Source organism: Canis lupus, chromosome 29 (genome assembly GCF_048164855.1).
Source record: "Canis lupus baileyi chromosome 29, mCanLup2.hap1, whole genome shotgun sequence".
Classification (NCBI taxonomy): Eukaryota; Metazoa; Chordata; class Mammalia; order Carnivora; family Canidae; genus Canis; species Canis lupus.
This window is the reverse complement of record NC_132866.1, coordinates 28,482,939-28,499,226: the sequence shown is the minus strand read 5'-3', so window position 1 is coordinate 28,499,226 and position 16,288 is coordinate 28,482,939. Positions and strand designations below refer to the sequence as shown.

Here is a 16,288-nt window from a genome sequence, read left to right as displayed (position 1 = left end):
AACTATCAAATGCTAAAGTAAAATTCTCTCAGGGCTACAGGGTATAGTCCTAGGGGTTCTAAAAAGTGACACATACTGTTAATACACACACACACAATGGAATAGAATGAAATCTTATCATTTGCAACAACGTGGATGGAGCTAGAGGGCATTATGCTAAGTGAAGTAAGTCAGAGAAAGACAAATACCATATGATTTCATTCACATGTGGAATTTACGAAACAAAACAGATGAACATATGGGAAAGGGGAAAAAGAGAGAGAGGGAAGCAAACCCTAAGAGACTCTTAACTACAGAAAACAAAGTGAGAGTTGATGAAAGGAGGTGGGTGGGTGATGGGCTGAATGGGTGATGGGGATTAAGGAGCTCACTTGTGATGAGCACTGTTTGTAGGTCAGCGATAAACCACTAAATTCTATATCTGAAACCAATTTTACTATATATGTTAACTAACCTGAGTTTAAATAAAATATAAATAAATGAATGAATGTAGCATATACCAGGTAATCTGAAAGTCTGTGGATTAACCTTAAATGTTTCCACTGCTCCAGAAGTCAACCTCTTTATCAGATTTGAAGGTACTGTGTTTAGACATGGACCTTAACTTATTAACCAGCAGCTTATTTGACTAGAAGCTCTTTGAGGGAGGGGAGCACACCTGCGTTTTGTTTTTTGTTTTTTGTTTTTTTCTCACACCTGTGTTTTACTCTGTCCTTAGCACAGCGTCTGGCACAAAGCAAAAGCTCAACAAACATTTGCTGGGTGAATGAGTGGCTGAACTGAATACCATCCTGCAGCCTGCAAGATGGCTTTTCATTGCCCAGTATGCTATGATCAGAGACGTCTCCTACTATCCTACCCTGACTCTATGTGCTAATTTCAAATTTAAAACCCCAATTCTCAGGGCCAAATACTGGCTTATCTAAAATTATTGGGCCTTTGTTATTTCTACTAATTGAAGCATCGGGCTCCCTGTGTGGAGCCTGTTTCTCCCTCTGTCTATGTCTCTGCCTCTCTCTGTGTGTCTCTCACGAATAAATAAACATAATCTTTAAAAAAAAAAAAGTCAGAGAAAATATTTTAAAAATCTTAAAACTATCAATACACTGAGAAGTTGGTAGTGCACTGGCCAAAACCAAAGGAAAACTGGAATCCAGACAGGTAAAAAACCACAGAAATGGTACTGCCCTAAGACATTTTGCCAGTCCCCCAAAACAGAACTTATGTTTCAATGATCCTTTGGGGAGAAGTGGTCAAAAACTCAAAGCCCAGACCGTATCCGAGGTGAGAAGTCTAAAAAGAGACCTTTTAGAGAAGTCTAAAAAGATTCTTTTTAAAGAATCTTAAAAAGCTAAGATTCCAAAGGACTCCTGAGAGTGAGTCATAAATAGACCAGCCCTCTTACAAAATTACAGTTGGGGTTCCAATATCCTGGTTGTCCACAGAATTTTAAGCCTTGAAATTAGTCTCAGGTAACTGAACTGAGACTGAGTAGTGCTTCCATGTGGGAATTCCTTCTCAGCATTTCTTAGGAAATTTATATGCCTTTCTGGATCCTAAGAAAAATCAGTCAAGAAATGTGGAAAACAAGAGAAAATACTATAATTCTGTGAGAATAAAGCCTGGTAATAAATGTAGACACATTACTGGTTTAAAGGTATTCACCGACGTCAAGTCAAAGCAAGAACAGGAAATACTGACACAGAGTAAAAGGTTAAGGTTGACCAGGATAAGAGTACACTGGAGAGAAGTGATCAGGATCTAATCAGTTAGTTTTGCTTGTAGCTGTTGCTATGCTGTGAATGTGTTTATAAGTGTTTGTGTTCGTGGCCCTGTGTGCTGCTAACAGTGAGTCACTCTGGCAAATAAAATAAATATTAATGAGCTTATTTGTACAGAACATTTTATACAAATCTTCTGAAGTGCTGCTCAAGAAATACCCAAGTTTTAGAAACAAAATAAGTCCTTAAATTGGCAATTCTGACAAATGATTCTGTGTAGTGTTAAATCTTGCACATAGTGGTGAATAATGTTCCATTATTTGAATACTACCCAAAAGTGTTTGCCCAGTGTTCTCCAGGGTTTAATATTTGCTATAGATTATAATTCTTTAAAAATATTGTAACAGAAGATTATAGAGAAAATATGATTAATATTGAATCATTATGTCATACATTACATAAGTTTCAGGTGCACATCAATTATACCTCGATAAAACATTTTTAAGATGTGAATACTGTCAAAAATTTATTATCTAAATTTTGAATTAGCAAAAACATATTGATTTCAATGGCGGGGTCAAAATCAGAACAAGAACACAAAATATTTTCATTGTTAAAAAAGAAAATGAGCTTACATGAAGCTACGTGCACCTTAATGGCCCCATCTAAAGATACTTTTAGATATATTCTTATTTCAACCAACATCAATCCAAGATGGAAACTTCTCCTATGCCTAGACTATTAGCAAAACAAAGATTAGTACTATCAGGGCAGCTAAAGTTTGGGTATTTAAAATCTTGTTTTAAGAGTAATTTTTCGGGCAGCCCGGGTAGCTCAGCGGTTTAGCACTGCCTTCAGCCCAGGGCGTGATCCTGGAGTCCGGGGATCAAGTCCCATGTTGGGTTTCCTGCATGGAGCCTGCTTCTCCCTCTGCCTGTGTCTCTGCCTCAACCTCCTCTCTCTCTGTGTCTCATGAATAAATAAATAAAATCTTTAAAAAAAAAAAAAAGAATAATTTTTCAATACTAATTATTTGTGATATTATTTTAAAGGTTTGAAATTATTTTTATTTAGCTTTTATTTTATGTTAATGGTCCCTTCTAAAATTTTCAAATGTCTACTGTCATGTTTATTTTGGATTTTGACAAATATTCTATAATTATGTAGGATGTTAAGGTAAGGGGAAGCTGAGTGAAGGATATATGAGAACTTTAATTTTTTGCAACTTTTCTATAATAAATAAGTTATATTATAAATATATATCTAAATATATAATAAGTAGAAATGTTTTAAAGATTTATTTATTTTAGAGAGAGAGAGAGAGAGAGCACAAGTGGAGAGGCAGAGAGAATCTCAAGCAGACTCCACACTGAGCGAGGAACCTAATACAGGGCTCGAACTCATTACCCCAAGATCAAGAGTCACATGCCTTACCAACTGTAAGCCAGCCAGACACCTCTAAAAAGCATCATTATTGAGAAATTCCCACTACCTAGAATTTGAAACACTTTAGTTCTGCCACCTATATATCTCATACAAGAATAGTTTACCAGTATATCTCAAATATTACAAGTACGGAAATCAATGAAAGATCCTGGAACTTGCTATGGCTTTGGGGATGTAGCACTGAGCTGAGATCCCCTTAGAATTCCTTTTCAGACACACTGAAATCATCAAGTATCTGGCAATCCCCCAGGACTTCAGGTACTCATATTAAATGATCATTTTTTTTAATGCCACCTACCTTTCTTTCTCTCTTTTTTTAAGATTTTATTTATCTATTCATGAGAAGCAGAGACAGAGGCAGAAGAACAAGCAGGCTCGCTGCAGGGAGCCCGATGCGGGACTTGATTCCAGGAACCCAAGATCACGCTCCAGGTGGAAGGCAGATGCTCAACCCCTGAGTCAACCAGGCGTCCCTATCCTTTTCTTTCTTCCCTTCCTTCTTTCTTTTTCTTTCTTTCTTTCTTTCTCTTTCTTTCTTTCTTTCTTTCTTTCTTTCTTTCTTTCTTTCTTTCTTTCTTTCTCTTTCTTTCTTTCTTTCTTTCTTTCTTTCTCTCTTTCTCTCTTTCTCTCTTTCTCTTTTCTTTTCTTTCTTTCTTTCTATTTATTTTTAAAGATTTTATTTATTTATTCATGAGAGAGACACAGAGAGAGAGAGAGGCAGAGACACAGGCAGAGAGAGAAGCAGGCTCCATGCAGGGAGCCCGACATGGGACTCGATCCCGAGTCTCCAGGATCAGGCCCTGGGTTGAAGGTGGTGTTAAACGGCTGAGCCACCCAGGCTGCCCCCCTATTCCTTTTCTTAAGTAAAATCTATCCCTAACATGGGGCTCAAGCTCACCACCCCAAGACCAAGAGTTGCATGCTCTACCAACTGAGCTGAACTGGCCAGGCACCCCTACATGTTCACCTTTTGAGGACCTGCCCCAGCGCTCCTCCTCATGCTTCACCTGGAGGGTAATTGCTGCTGCCCCCACCTCCCTATCCCCGCCCCCAATCAGCACAGTGACCTGAGGGCTCAGTGGCCTAGCTCTTCCCCAACTCATCACACCAAATTTGCTCCAGGACCCCCTCCTACTGCCCCACCTCTGAGTCTGCCACAGGTCTCCCTCAGACCTGTGCTCCCTTGTAGAGCAGTCCTCTCCTGAGCATATTCAGATAGAAGTCTCCTCTCTGTAGTACCATCTGCTTTCCATCTTCCAGAAAATGACTCAATTTCTGGCCTTCCCATAATATTCTTTCTCCTCGGAACTTATTTTCTCAGTCACGTTCAGCAGTCTGAAGTAGAGGGAAGGGAGTCCGTGTACCTGGCCCACCATTCTCCCGCCTTTATCCATTAGTATCCTGTAGGCCCTGTGTCCACAGATTAGTCTGTAGTGTTTTCTGCCCTGATGACACATGGGCTCAGAGCTCTCTGGCATACCTGCCCAAAGTGACACGGCCATGTCGTCCTTGGGCCCTAGACTGCTGATGTTGCCTTGCTTTCTGCCTCTTCCTCCTCTAGAAATCATTTCTCATGTGAATCTGGTGAACGTGAATGGAGTCCCCTGAGGCTGGTGAGTCACCCCTCAGGTAAGGGACAGAAAATTTTTGAACACACAAGATGGAAAGCAGAAAACTATAGTAAAAACAGGAGCACCCAGCTCCCTTGGTAAGCTACTCACTCTCTACAAATCTTATCTTCCTCATTTATCAAGCAGCTGTATGCATTATCCCAAGACATTTAGGGTGGCTGTGGATTATTTGTGCAAGCAAATGGTAACAAGTCCATATTATGAACAAGTTAATAATTGTTAACTCTTACAGTTACTATTGAAACCTAATCCTTAAACCACAAAGTTATAAGATGTAGTTTTTTCATGAATCTTAGCCTAGAAGTCTTTAATCCTTATTAGAGCCTGGTTAAAGAAGGTCATTATATTCAGGACCTCCCACATATAGGACTGCTACGGAGGCCTTAGCACCACAGGAGGTATAAATGTCAGAGGTCTCAGCTGCTCCATCTGAGCAGCAAGTGAAGTCAGGAGGCTACAGTCGTAAGATATATCAAAACAGAGCAGTCGAATTGGGAGACAGAGTAAGAAATTAGGTAATGAAAAAGCAACTCATTCTTTGTCAATCAAAGATGGTAACATCTCCCTGAAAAACATGGGGAGGCTGTTATGTGGACTTGTGGATGTCAAGGAATGTGTACCTCATACTTCGTCGTCACTTACCTCTGAGTTGCTGGAGTTCCATATTCAAACTTTCAATGTTGCTCTCATAGAACTCAAGATCCTCAGGGGTCTCAGCCCTTAGAGATTCATCCTGCTTCTCCTCCAGTGTTAAGTTCGGCTCTTCTGGAGCTGGGCTACACATATCCAAGTCTTGTTCCATTTCCTGAATCCTCACCAATACGAGTGGACACTGGGAAGTCTGGTCCAAAGTCTGGTCCAGGTTCTCAGGGCCCTCCTTCTCTGGGGACTCACAGCTCTCATGGGTGAAGAGCCCGGGGGTCAAGAGCCCGGGGGTGACTGCAGTCACCCTGTGCTGTGCCGAGGGAGGCAGGGGAGCTGGGCGAGAGGGTCGCATTGCCAAGGGTGGTTCCGGCTTCAGGTTCTGGTCAAGAAGCACATGGGGGGAGGTGGATGCTGGAGTACTGGGACGCGGTGGTGGGGGCCTGAGGGCTCTTCTCCTCTCAGGCAGCTCCTGTGGGGTGATTGACTTTGAGGAACCTCGGACAATGTCCTTCTCAGAGTTAAAGTTCATGATTGAAAAGTGGCGCAAGATTGCCTCTGGTTCTGCACTGGGTCCTGACAGGCTCTTTTCAAACTCTACCAACTGTTGTGTCAACTTAGAATCCAGGTCAGTGTGGCCTCCTCCTTGCCCCAGTGCTATCAAGTCTGCTGTAAACGCCCTGTCTTGTAGACCGGCCTTCACTTCTGATCTCTCTGATGCAGAACAAAAGCTGGAGGCATTTTCTTTGGGTGTGTGGTACTTTTTAGCACCTCTAACCATGCTCTGGAGCTGAGAGCTCAGCAGGCTAGGTCTGACCACCCTAGGGGCCAAAGGACAAGAGCTACCGTGAGGAGATGGCACGGGCTTCTGAAAGGTTTTTGGTGGAGAGTACATACCTCTGGGAGGCCGGCTGGAGTAGTCTTTCGCTTTGGCTTCTAAGGGAAGAGGGTCAGAGTACTGCTCTGTGCTTAGGTGGCCCCTTCCTGTTGTAGAATAATACTGGTTTTGCTGCCATCTGGGACGAAAAGGTACCTGAGATTGGGAGGAAACCCCGTTGATTGTCTCTGAAGGATCCTCTGCAGGAGAGTGTCTGGCAAGAGGCTGTTCATGGCCCCAGCCTGGGCTTCTTGGGGGCCCCCGTGAGGTGCCCTCATCCTGATGAGAGCTTTTGTGTACTTCACACTCAGAAGTCAGATGCTCCAGGGGAGAAGCAGATGTTTCAGAAATGACACAGTTGGACTTCTCTGCTTTATATTCAGGAGATTTGTGCCTTCCCTCCACCACTAAGGGGTTCTCTCGACAATCTAAGGAAGTGTCAGGGATTTCAGTAGGGCTGCTTTCCTTTGGCAGGTCCATGGTCTCCTCTGCTCTTGTTTTAGAAAACAGCTTCACAAATCGGTAAGGAAAGATGCCTGTCCTGCCCTTCAGTGATCCTTCTAGCCAGCCATCTTCCAGTGTCCCCAGAATTCGGATTTTATCACCTACCTCAAAATCCAACTCATTCGGCTCCAGGGCCTGGAATCTGTAGAGGGCAATTCCATAGGTCCCCGGCTGCTCCTCATCCTCCTCTGGCCCCCTCTCCTCTTCTCCTGTAGGGGTCTCTTCTTCACCATTAATAATGCAGTCATTGTGATTTTCAGAACTTACCAACTCATCCACAGTTCTAAGGGGCCCCAAAAGCTCTACAAACCCTTCTGGAAAAATGCCTCTTCGGCCCTCTAATTCCCCTTCAAACCAGCCTGGTTCAGGAACTCCAATGATGGTAATCACATCCCCTTCTCTGAAGTCCAGCTCCTCATCCAACTGGGCTGAAAGCCCCATCAGTGCCCGGGCTTGTCCCATTGAGTATTCTGGAATTTGGAGCAGGGCGCTCTGGGAGTGCCACCGCCGGCTCTGCGAGGAGAGGCAGAGCTCCCGCACACATGAGGATGGGAAGAAGCCGCGGGCACCCCAGCAGCTTCGGCCCTGCAGCCAGCTGGCAGTGGGAGCATCATCAAGAATCACCAGATCACCTGAAGAAAGAGAAGCAAAGATAATGACCTAAGTCATCTCCCGAGAAGAACATTACTGTAACTAAGAAAACAACTCATCATTTTTTTTTAAATTTTTATTTATTTATGATAGTCACACAGAGAGAGAGAGAGAGAGGCAGAGACATAGGCAGAGGGAGAAGCAGGCTCCATGCACTGGAGCCTGACGTGGGATTTGATCCTGAGTCTCCAGGATCGCGCCCTGGGCCAAAGGCAGGCGCTAAACCGCTGCGCCACCCAGGGATCCCAAAACAACTCATCATTTTAAACATCTATCAGATTCAGGAAAATGTACCTCTGGAGTTTTAAGGGCATAATACTTATCCTTTCAGAGAGTCTGGAAAGTCAAAACTATCATATTTTCTTCATACATTTTACATATACTTCAGTTAAAACAACAATATATCATAGCAGATTGAATATAAATACAAATATGAGAATCTAGCTCTCTTCTATTAAACCAAATTTGCAAAAATGTAAACCAATGATACTCTTCTCACTATATTTTGTTAGAAAACTGATTGTTTTTCATTAAAAATATGCTATTTATGTTAGTATATAATAGGTTTTAGGGGTGCCTGGGTGGCTCAGTGGCTGAGCATCTGCTTTTAGCTCAGGGCATGGTCCTGGGTTCCTGCGATGGAGTCCCGCATCAGGCTCCCTGTGGGGAGCTTCCTTCTCCCTCTGCCTATGTCTCTGCCTCTCTCTCTGTGTCTCTCATGAATAAATACACTCTTAAAAAATAGGTTTTAAAAAATGAATTGATAAATGTTTTAAAAATTTCTGTTTTAATAGCTCACATTGCAAATATCAACAGACCCACATAAGCAAGAGCTCTTTAGTGCCTCAATAACTTTTAAGAGTATAAAAGGCTCCTAGGACCAAGAAGTTTGAAAAATGCCACTATAAACAATGTTCTTACAGTCTATGCCATTGGATTAGTTTATAAATGATAAAGAATATACACGTGTCCACTAAAATCCTTTGTACAGATGCATCGGCTCTCTCATACTAACTGCTATCAGTAGCAAATATGAAACAATGAAAGAAATCTTCAGGAATGGTTTCTTTGATGGCAGTACAGGGTGTGGGCAACAAGCTCTTCATTTACTTCTTCCAGAAGCCGTTTTGAACTATCCTTACCCTGACGATACATCATAATGAAATCCTAAAAGCATGTTCTGGCAATCAGTACTTTTGTTTTTGAAAATAGTTCCAATGTCGATGTTTCAGGTTAACTTCACAAAAATGTAAGTTGACCAGTTAGTATCTATATTACTGTTGAATGAAGTAAGGTAAAGGAAGGATAGGGCACAGTGATTCTGGAAGAAAATGAAGTTAAAACTCAGTTTTAGAGGATTCCCCCCAACTTAAGGAACTACTCTATAGTTCTGTAATAAATTGTTTTATAACAAACGCTTAATTATCTGATGATGGATTGTTCATTTTGTGAATTATCAGTTTTAACCTTTTTTAAACTTCCTCAACACCTAGTCAACTTCACTTTCATCAGCAGAGGTGATCAAGGAATGGAATCAGCCCAAGGAAAATAAGACCAGGACAGCAGAGCACCTAATAAAGCCATGTAAGTCCTTTTATAGTCAAGCATATTTTGAAATTGGATTATCGTTTAGGGTATTAACTTGCATGCTCTTGATGTATAAACAAATCAAGTCTGTCCTATCTTCCCACCAAGTGAATCACATATTACTTAATGGCAGGTACCACTTATCTCGTGTATTTCCTGACTTGGATACAATGCCTTTCACATAGCAAGTGTTCCATGTCCATTTGATAACGACAATGATTCTCCAACTCCAAGTCCCAAATAAATTAATCATATCTTCCCTCCAAAACTGGCTCCAGGCTGCTAGCTTCCTCTTTCCCTTTAATATTTTCTTATATGCCTTAAAAAAAAAGATTTTATCTATTTGAGAATGAGCAAGGGAGAGAGAGAGAGCACACACGAGCACAAGCAGGGCAGAGAGGGGTGCAGAGGGAGAGGGAGAAGAAGAACCCCTTGCTGAGCAGGAGGCCCAAATTGGGGCTCATCCCAGGACTCAAAGATCATGATTTGTGCCCAAGGCAGACACTTAACTGACTGAGCCACCCGTTTCCTCTCCCTTTAATATCTTCTTGCAGAAATTGTTTCCACTCATTACTTGCTCTTGCTACCACGTAGTCCAACAATCATCATCTCACTCTCTTTTCTTTTCTTTTTTTAAAGATTTTATTTACTTATTCACGAGAGACACAGAGAGAGGCAGAGACACAGGCAGAGGGAGAAGCAGGATCCCTGTGGGGAGCCTGATGCAGAACTTGATCCCAGGACCCCGGGATCATGCCCTGAGCCAAAGGTAGATGCTCAACCACTGAGCCACCCAGGTGCCCCATCATCTCACTCTCTTACCTTGTCCCAGACTTTGTCTCTTCCAAATGATTTATGCCAAACTAAGCTGATCAATGTACCAAGCTTATCACATCCCTCTCCTGCTCAAACTTGTCCCACAAGGCATGAAAGCTTCTTCCTACTCTTATAGGATTCTTCTCTAAAAATCCTATTCTTATTATCTGAAATATATGTTTGCTCCAGACACTCTCTAAAGAGATTTAGTTAGTTTAGTAACTAAGTATCAGTCTAACCTGGGTATGTTTTTTTTTAATGTTTTTACCTCAGTGCAACCTGGCATCCACTACCTCTCACCCCCACCCCAGCCAGCCAATATTTCACCTATGAGACCCTATTCCACACAAGGGCATTTTCATTAGCTCCTACATAAGCCCGTCCATCTGAAACCCTAGCATACCTCTCCAAGACACCTTGGAAATCCACATTCATCTTGGTCATCTGTAGCCTACTAAAGAAATGATCGTTTACGTCATTAATTTTGGCACTTGTATTTTTATATACTATACAGCACATAATGTAAGCTTTTGCACTTGGTGGAAGGCAACCAATATGTTCTCACTGATTTGATATGTTTTGCTTAGATATTCTTGAAAAATAGGGTCTTGATTCTCTGTTTCTATATTCCTTTAATTTATGACTCAATAGCGATTGGTTAGAGCTTGGAGTCCTGAGAATTATACAAGTGATTTTTCAACCCACTAACTCTAAGGCTATTCCATCAGAACCAGAGACAGAACTCATTGGAGACACAATAGGCACGATAGGCCTTTTGGTGAAGAAGAAGAATAAAAGGTGGCCACAAGTTCCACTTCACTGGCTTTTAAATGAACTGGCTTTCCTAAAGCTATAGGGTTATAATATTTTCCTTGCTTTGCCAGATCTCCAGAAAACCATCATACTAGGGCTTGCTTTTCCTATTTTCAGCTGGGCGATTGTTTTGATAAGCTTTATTACCTGGCAGACTGTTGGCTACTTCTATATAAAAACGTGAATTTAAAAAAAAAATCAGTTTAGATCCTGAAAAGCACCGGAGAGAGAATTTTGCTTAACACTTTTATTTTGTCGCTGAGTACCGAGGTTTTTTTTTTGTTTTTTTTTGTTTGTTTGTTTGTTTTTAAGATTTATTTATTTATTCAGAGAGAGAGGGAGAGAGAGGCAGAGACACAGGCAGAGGGAGAAGCAGGCTCCATTCAGGAAGCCTGACGCGGAACTCGATCCCAGGTCTCCAGGATCACGCCCTAGGCTGCAGGCGGCGCTAAATCGCTGCGCCACCGGGGTTGCCCTAGCACTGAGGTTTTTGCACAAATCTCTCATTTTTATCAGAAAGAGTCATGCAGCTATTCCTTTGGCATCCTAGATTCCTGAGGGATGGAGGCTACGTAGTGGTCATTTCCAGACTTCTGAAACAACAATATGAGGAACTGTTGGAAGAGAGTGCCCAGACTTTGAAAATAGAAAAATAGGAAGTGTGGTGACCCTTAGGGCCAACCTGAGGCTTTCACTCATGCAGTTAATCCCAGCCACAGGCTGCTTGGTTGGATTTTTTTACTCAAACAAGAAATGCATTAGGAGGGATGCCTGGGTGGCTCAGTGATTGGGCGTCAGTCTGCCTTTGGCTCAAGGCGTGATTGCATGATCCTGTGGCCCTGGATTGAGCCCCGCATCAGGCTCCTTGCGTGGATCCTGCTTCTCCCTCTGCCTGCGTCTCTGCCTTTCTCTCTCAGTCTCTCATGAATAAATAAATAAAATATTTTTTAAAATGCATTAGGAATAAGATGGTAAGGGACACCTGGGTGGGGCTCAGCAGTTGAGTGTCTGCCTTTGGCTCAGGGCATGATCCTGGAGTTCTGGGATGGAGTCCCACATCCAGCTCCCTGTAGGGAGCCTGCTTCTCCCTCTGCCTATGTCTCTGCCTCTCTCTGTGTGTCTCTCATGAATAAATAAATAAAATCTTAAAAAAAAAAAAGGAATAAGATGGTAAGAACAAATGCAAGTCTTCCTAGAATCTGAATACAAATAGTCTGACTCTGTAGTATTAGGTGCCTCCCACCCTAATCATAATACCCAGGATACTATGTGCTTTATGGAGACTGACCACACATGTTACTTAGATTTCCATATAAGCCATTACAGAACCTACCCTCCTATGTCACACACATGGCATCACAGACTTAGGGCACGGGTGCTATATCATTTATCAGGTTATTTATAAATCAAGTCTTTAAAAAGTTAAAAATAGAACTACCCTATGATCCAATAATCGCACTACTGGGGTACTTACCCCCTATACAAAAACACTAATTCAAAGGGATATATTCACACCTGTGTTTATTGCAGCATTATTTACAATAGTCAAATTATGGAAGCAGCCTCCATATCCATTGATAGATGAATGGATGAAGATATAATACACACAATGGAATATTATTCAGATTCAGCCATAAAAAAGAAAGAAATCTTGCCATTTGCAATGACATGGATAGAGCTATGGAGGGCACAATGCTAAGTGAAATAAGGCAGTCAGAAAAAATTACCATGTGATCTCACCCATATGTGAAATTTAAGAAATAAAACAAATGAGGGGCACCTGGGTGGCTCCGGTCGTGACCTTTAAAAAAGAGAGAAACACACCAAGAAACAGACTCTTAAATACAGAGAACAAACTGATGGTCATCAGAGGGGAGGGTGGTGGGGGGATGGGTGAAATAGGTGATGGGGATGAGGAGCACATTTATCATGATGAGCACCGAGTAATGTACAGAATCGCTGAATCACCATATTGTACACCTGAAACTAATATAACACTGTATGTTAACTATATTGGAATTAAATTTAAAACTTAATTTAAAAATAACAATAAATTTATGAATTTATTTCTAATTGGTCTATTTTGAGGGTGGGAGGTGGCCTGGAAACAAGGTTACAGGCATTCTGTGTTATATGAGGCAATGATTAATGGTATTTCATCACTCCCTAGCTTTTTTATCTCCTTTCTCTGTATTTTCCTTGTCATACTTTCATTTTTGTTTTTTTGTTTTTTCCTCCTGTTTATTTTTAAGACATTCAGTGGCCCTGGACAACTGCACTGATCCTTCTAAGAGGAAACCTTGTTTTTCTCTCTTTAAAAAGTTTTTCTATTTGAGTAGAATTAACACACAATGTTAAATTAGTTTCACGTGTACAGCATAGTGACTTAACTTCTCTACATGCTATGCTATGCTCACTACAAGCATACCTACCGTCTGTCACCATATGTGGTTATCACAGTACCACTGACCATATTCCTCATGCTGTGCCTCTTATCCCTGTGACTTCTTCATTCTATAGCTGGAAGCCTGTACCTCCCACTTCCTTCATGCAATTTGCCCATCCCTCTACCACTCCACCACTCTGGCAACCACCACTTTGTTCTCTGTATTAAGAGGCTTGATTCTGCTTTTTTGTTTTGTTTATTCATTTGCTTCTTTGGATTCCACATATGAGTGAATTCATTTGGTATTTGTCTTTCTCAGTCTGACTTATTTTACTTAGCATAATACTCTCTAGATCTATCCATGTTGCCACAAATGGCACAATCTCATTCTTTCTTATGGCCACATAATATCCCATTGTATATATTTACCACGTGTTCCTTATCCATTTATCTGTCAACAGACACTTAGGTTGCTTCCATATCTTGGCTATTGTAAACAATGCTGCAATAAACATATAGGTGCACATATCTTTTCAAGTTAGTGGTTTTTTAAAAAAGATTTTATTTACTTATTTATTTGAGAGATAGAGAGCACACGCTCACATGTGCACATTGAGGAAAGGGGAAGGGAGAGGGAGAGAGAGAATCCCAAGCAGATTCCACAAAGAGCATGGATCCCCATGTGGGGCTTGATCACACGATCCTACAACCCTGATAGCACAACCTGACCTGAAACTAAGAGCTGGAAGCTTAGCTGACTGAGCCACCCAGGCAGCTCAGTGTTTTTGCTTTCTTTAGGTAAATTATTGGAATTATTGCATCATGGGGTGTTTCTATGTTTGTTTTTTCATTTTGAGAGAAAGAGAGCATATGCATGTGTGCATACAAGTGCAAGTGGGGAAGAGAGGTGGGGGGTGGTGGCAGGCAGAGGGAGAGGATGCATGACCCTGAGATCATGACCTGAGCTGCAACCAAGAGTCTGATGCTTGGCCAGCTGAGCCGCCCAGGTGCCCCTAGTTTTTAACTTTTTGAGGAAGCTCTACACTGTTTTCCACAGTGGCTGATGGGAATTTACATTCCCATCAACAGTATCCAAGAGTTCCTTTTCTTCCCACATCCTCATCAACACTTGTTATTTCTTGTCTTTTTGATTTCAGCTATTCTGACAGGTATAAGGTATTATCTCATTGTGGTTTTGATTGTGTTTCCCCGATGATTAGTAATGTTGAGCCTCTTTTCATATATCTTTTGGTACATCAAAATAAAAAACTTTTGTACAGTGAAGGAAACCATCAACGAAATAAAAAGGCAAGCTACTGGATGGGAGAAGATATGATGAGGTTAATATCCAAAATACATAAAGAACTTAACACAACACCAAAAAAAAAGAACAATCCGATTAAAACATGGGCAGAGGGTCTGAATAGGTATTTTTCCAAAGAAGATATACAAAGATAGCCTTGTTTCTTAGTTTAAATATAACTCAAACGACAGAAAACAGTTCAAAACAATTGGAGAGCTTTGTGGAAAGGAGAAAGAGTGACACCTGCTGGAAGAACTACTGGTGATTCCAATTCCAGATATAATCTCCCTGGAAAAATGTCCATATACGCAAACCTTCATGTAATTATCAGGAAACAAGCCCCCCAAAGCCTATCTATGAAGCCCAAGAATCCTAGGTTAAGAATAATAAAGATAGCTCATCTTAAATGCGTGCCTACCTTGTGCCAGAAGCTTTATATATATAACCTCATGCAGCCTTCACAACTACCTGAGTTAGATATTAGTATCCCACTGAGGCTGAGAGAATGCAAGTAACTAACCTAAAGTCACAGCGATGGAATTGTGGAGTTGTATTTACATCTAGAGTTCTTATCTCCTAATTTAAATTGCCTGCTCTCAATATATCTAAACCCATATATTTTTTTCTAAGATTTTTTTTATTTATTTGACAGAGAGAGAGAGCACAAGCTGTGGGAATAGCAGAAAGAGAGGGAGCATCAGGCTCTCCACTGAGCAGGAAGCCCAGAGAAGAGCTCAATCCCAGGACTCTGGGATCATGATCTGAGCCTAAGGAAGATGCCCAACCGACTGAGCCACCCACGCGCCCCACATATATTTCTTTAATAATATAATTTTCAATTAAAATGTCATCTTTTCTATTAACCCCAATGATATTTCTGAAAGGTAAGTCGATAACAATTAACTAAAGGCAGCATGGTTCAATAAAACAAGTCTCAAACCTCATCCCACATGCTCTTAAGGTTTTCAAATCCCCTCCTGACATATATTAAATCACCAAAAATATTATTTACACAGAATAGGAGAGCTTCATTGCTACACTGAAGGTACTAATTTAAAGAAACAGGAAACAGGATTAATAGTACTAGAAAGCAGGGATCGAGGAACATATGCTACTCATGAGCTGAGATACTGATCTAATGGAAAAAATTTTCAGTCTAAGAAGTAGAAGGGCCATTCCAAGCACCAGACTTGAAAATTGAAAAGCCTAGACTCAAGTCTTCCAAATTATGTGTGGTATAAAACAATACTTTCATTTCGTACTGATTTTGTTTCCAACTAGTAAAACTATTATCTGTTAATGTGGACTGTCACAAACAGAAAACTAGGGAAGTTAGTATCATTTCTTTGTCTCATGCTAAACTTCCCAGAAAGAAACAAATTGTAGAGGTACATCTAACTTTCCCATTCTCAAAGGCTTATTTGTTCAAATCAGAAGACATGGAGATAAAAGAAAGGTAAAAACAGAAGGAAAGAGAGCTGAACAGTCAGTGCTCTTATTGGCAGGAGAGCATCAGGGAAGAGATGATAAAACCACTGACAGTTAGCCTATCTCTTTCTAGTTGCTTCCTATGTATTGCCCCTGCTGCATCCTCTTCCTTCCTTCCCATCCTACTCAAGATAACATCTACAGATTCCAGGACCCAGCCTTAGTTTGAGTCAGTCTTGGTTCAGGAAGCTCATGGCTGAAAGGTCCATGCCTAGGGTCTTCCTGAGAAATCACTTTGGTGGCCCTGAGATTCCTGAGGTGGATTTTAACTCCAAACAAGTTCAGAACAACCCATGAGACCAGTCCTCCCAGAGAAGGCATTCAGCAGAAAATCTTTCTTTTTAGTATCTAAAACTAGATGACACAAGATATGATTATGAAGCAAAACAGCTAATTCTAGAAGCCACATCCTCAAGTTCCCCA

At 41.3% G+C, this 16,288-nt stretch overlaps 1 protein-coding gene and 1 long non-coding RNA gene across 2 annotated transcripts in view; one reads left to right on the top strand and one right to left on the bottom strand.

Moving 5' to 3' along the window:
* DNMBP (dynamin binding protein) overlaps positions 1-16,288 on the bottom strand; it is a 106,994-nt gene that overhangs the window by 53,119 nt on the left and 37,587 nt on the right. The window contains exon 4 of the mRNA XM_072805716.1: positions 5,441-7,453. Within this exon, the coding sequence (XP_072661817.1) occupies positions 5,441-7,453 (2,013 nt within the window). The remainder of the gene's footprint in view (positions 1-5,440; positions 7,454-16,288) is intronic.
* LOC140621011 (uncharacterized) lies at positions 1,427-15,221 on the top strand. The gene is made up of 3 exons (XR_012020741.1): positions 1,427-1,625; positions 8,966-9,056; positions 15,030-15,221. It is a non-coding gene; the product is annotated as an uncharacterized lncRNA (long non-coding RNA).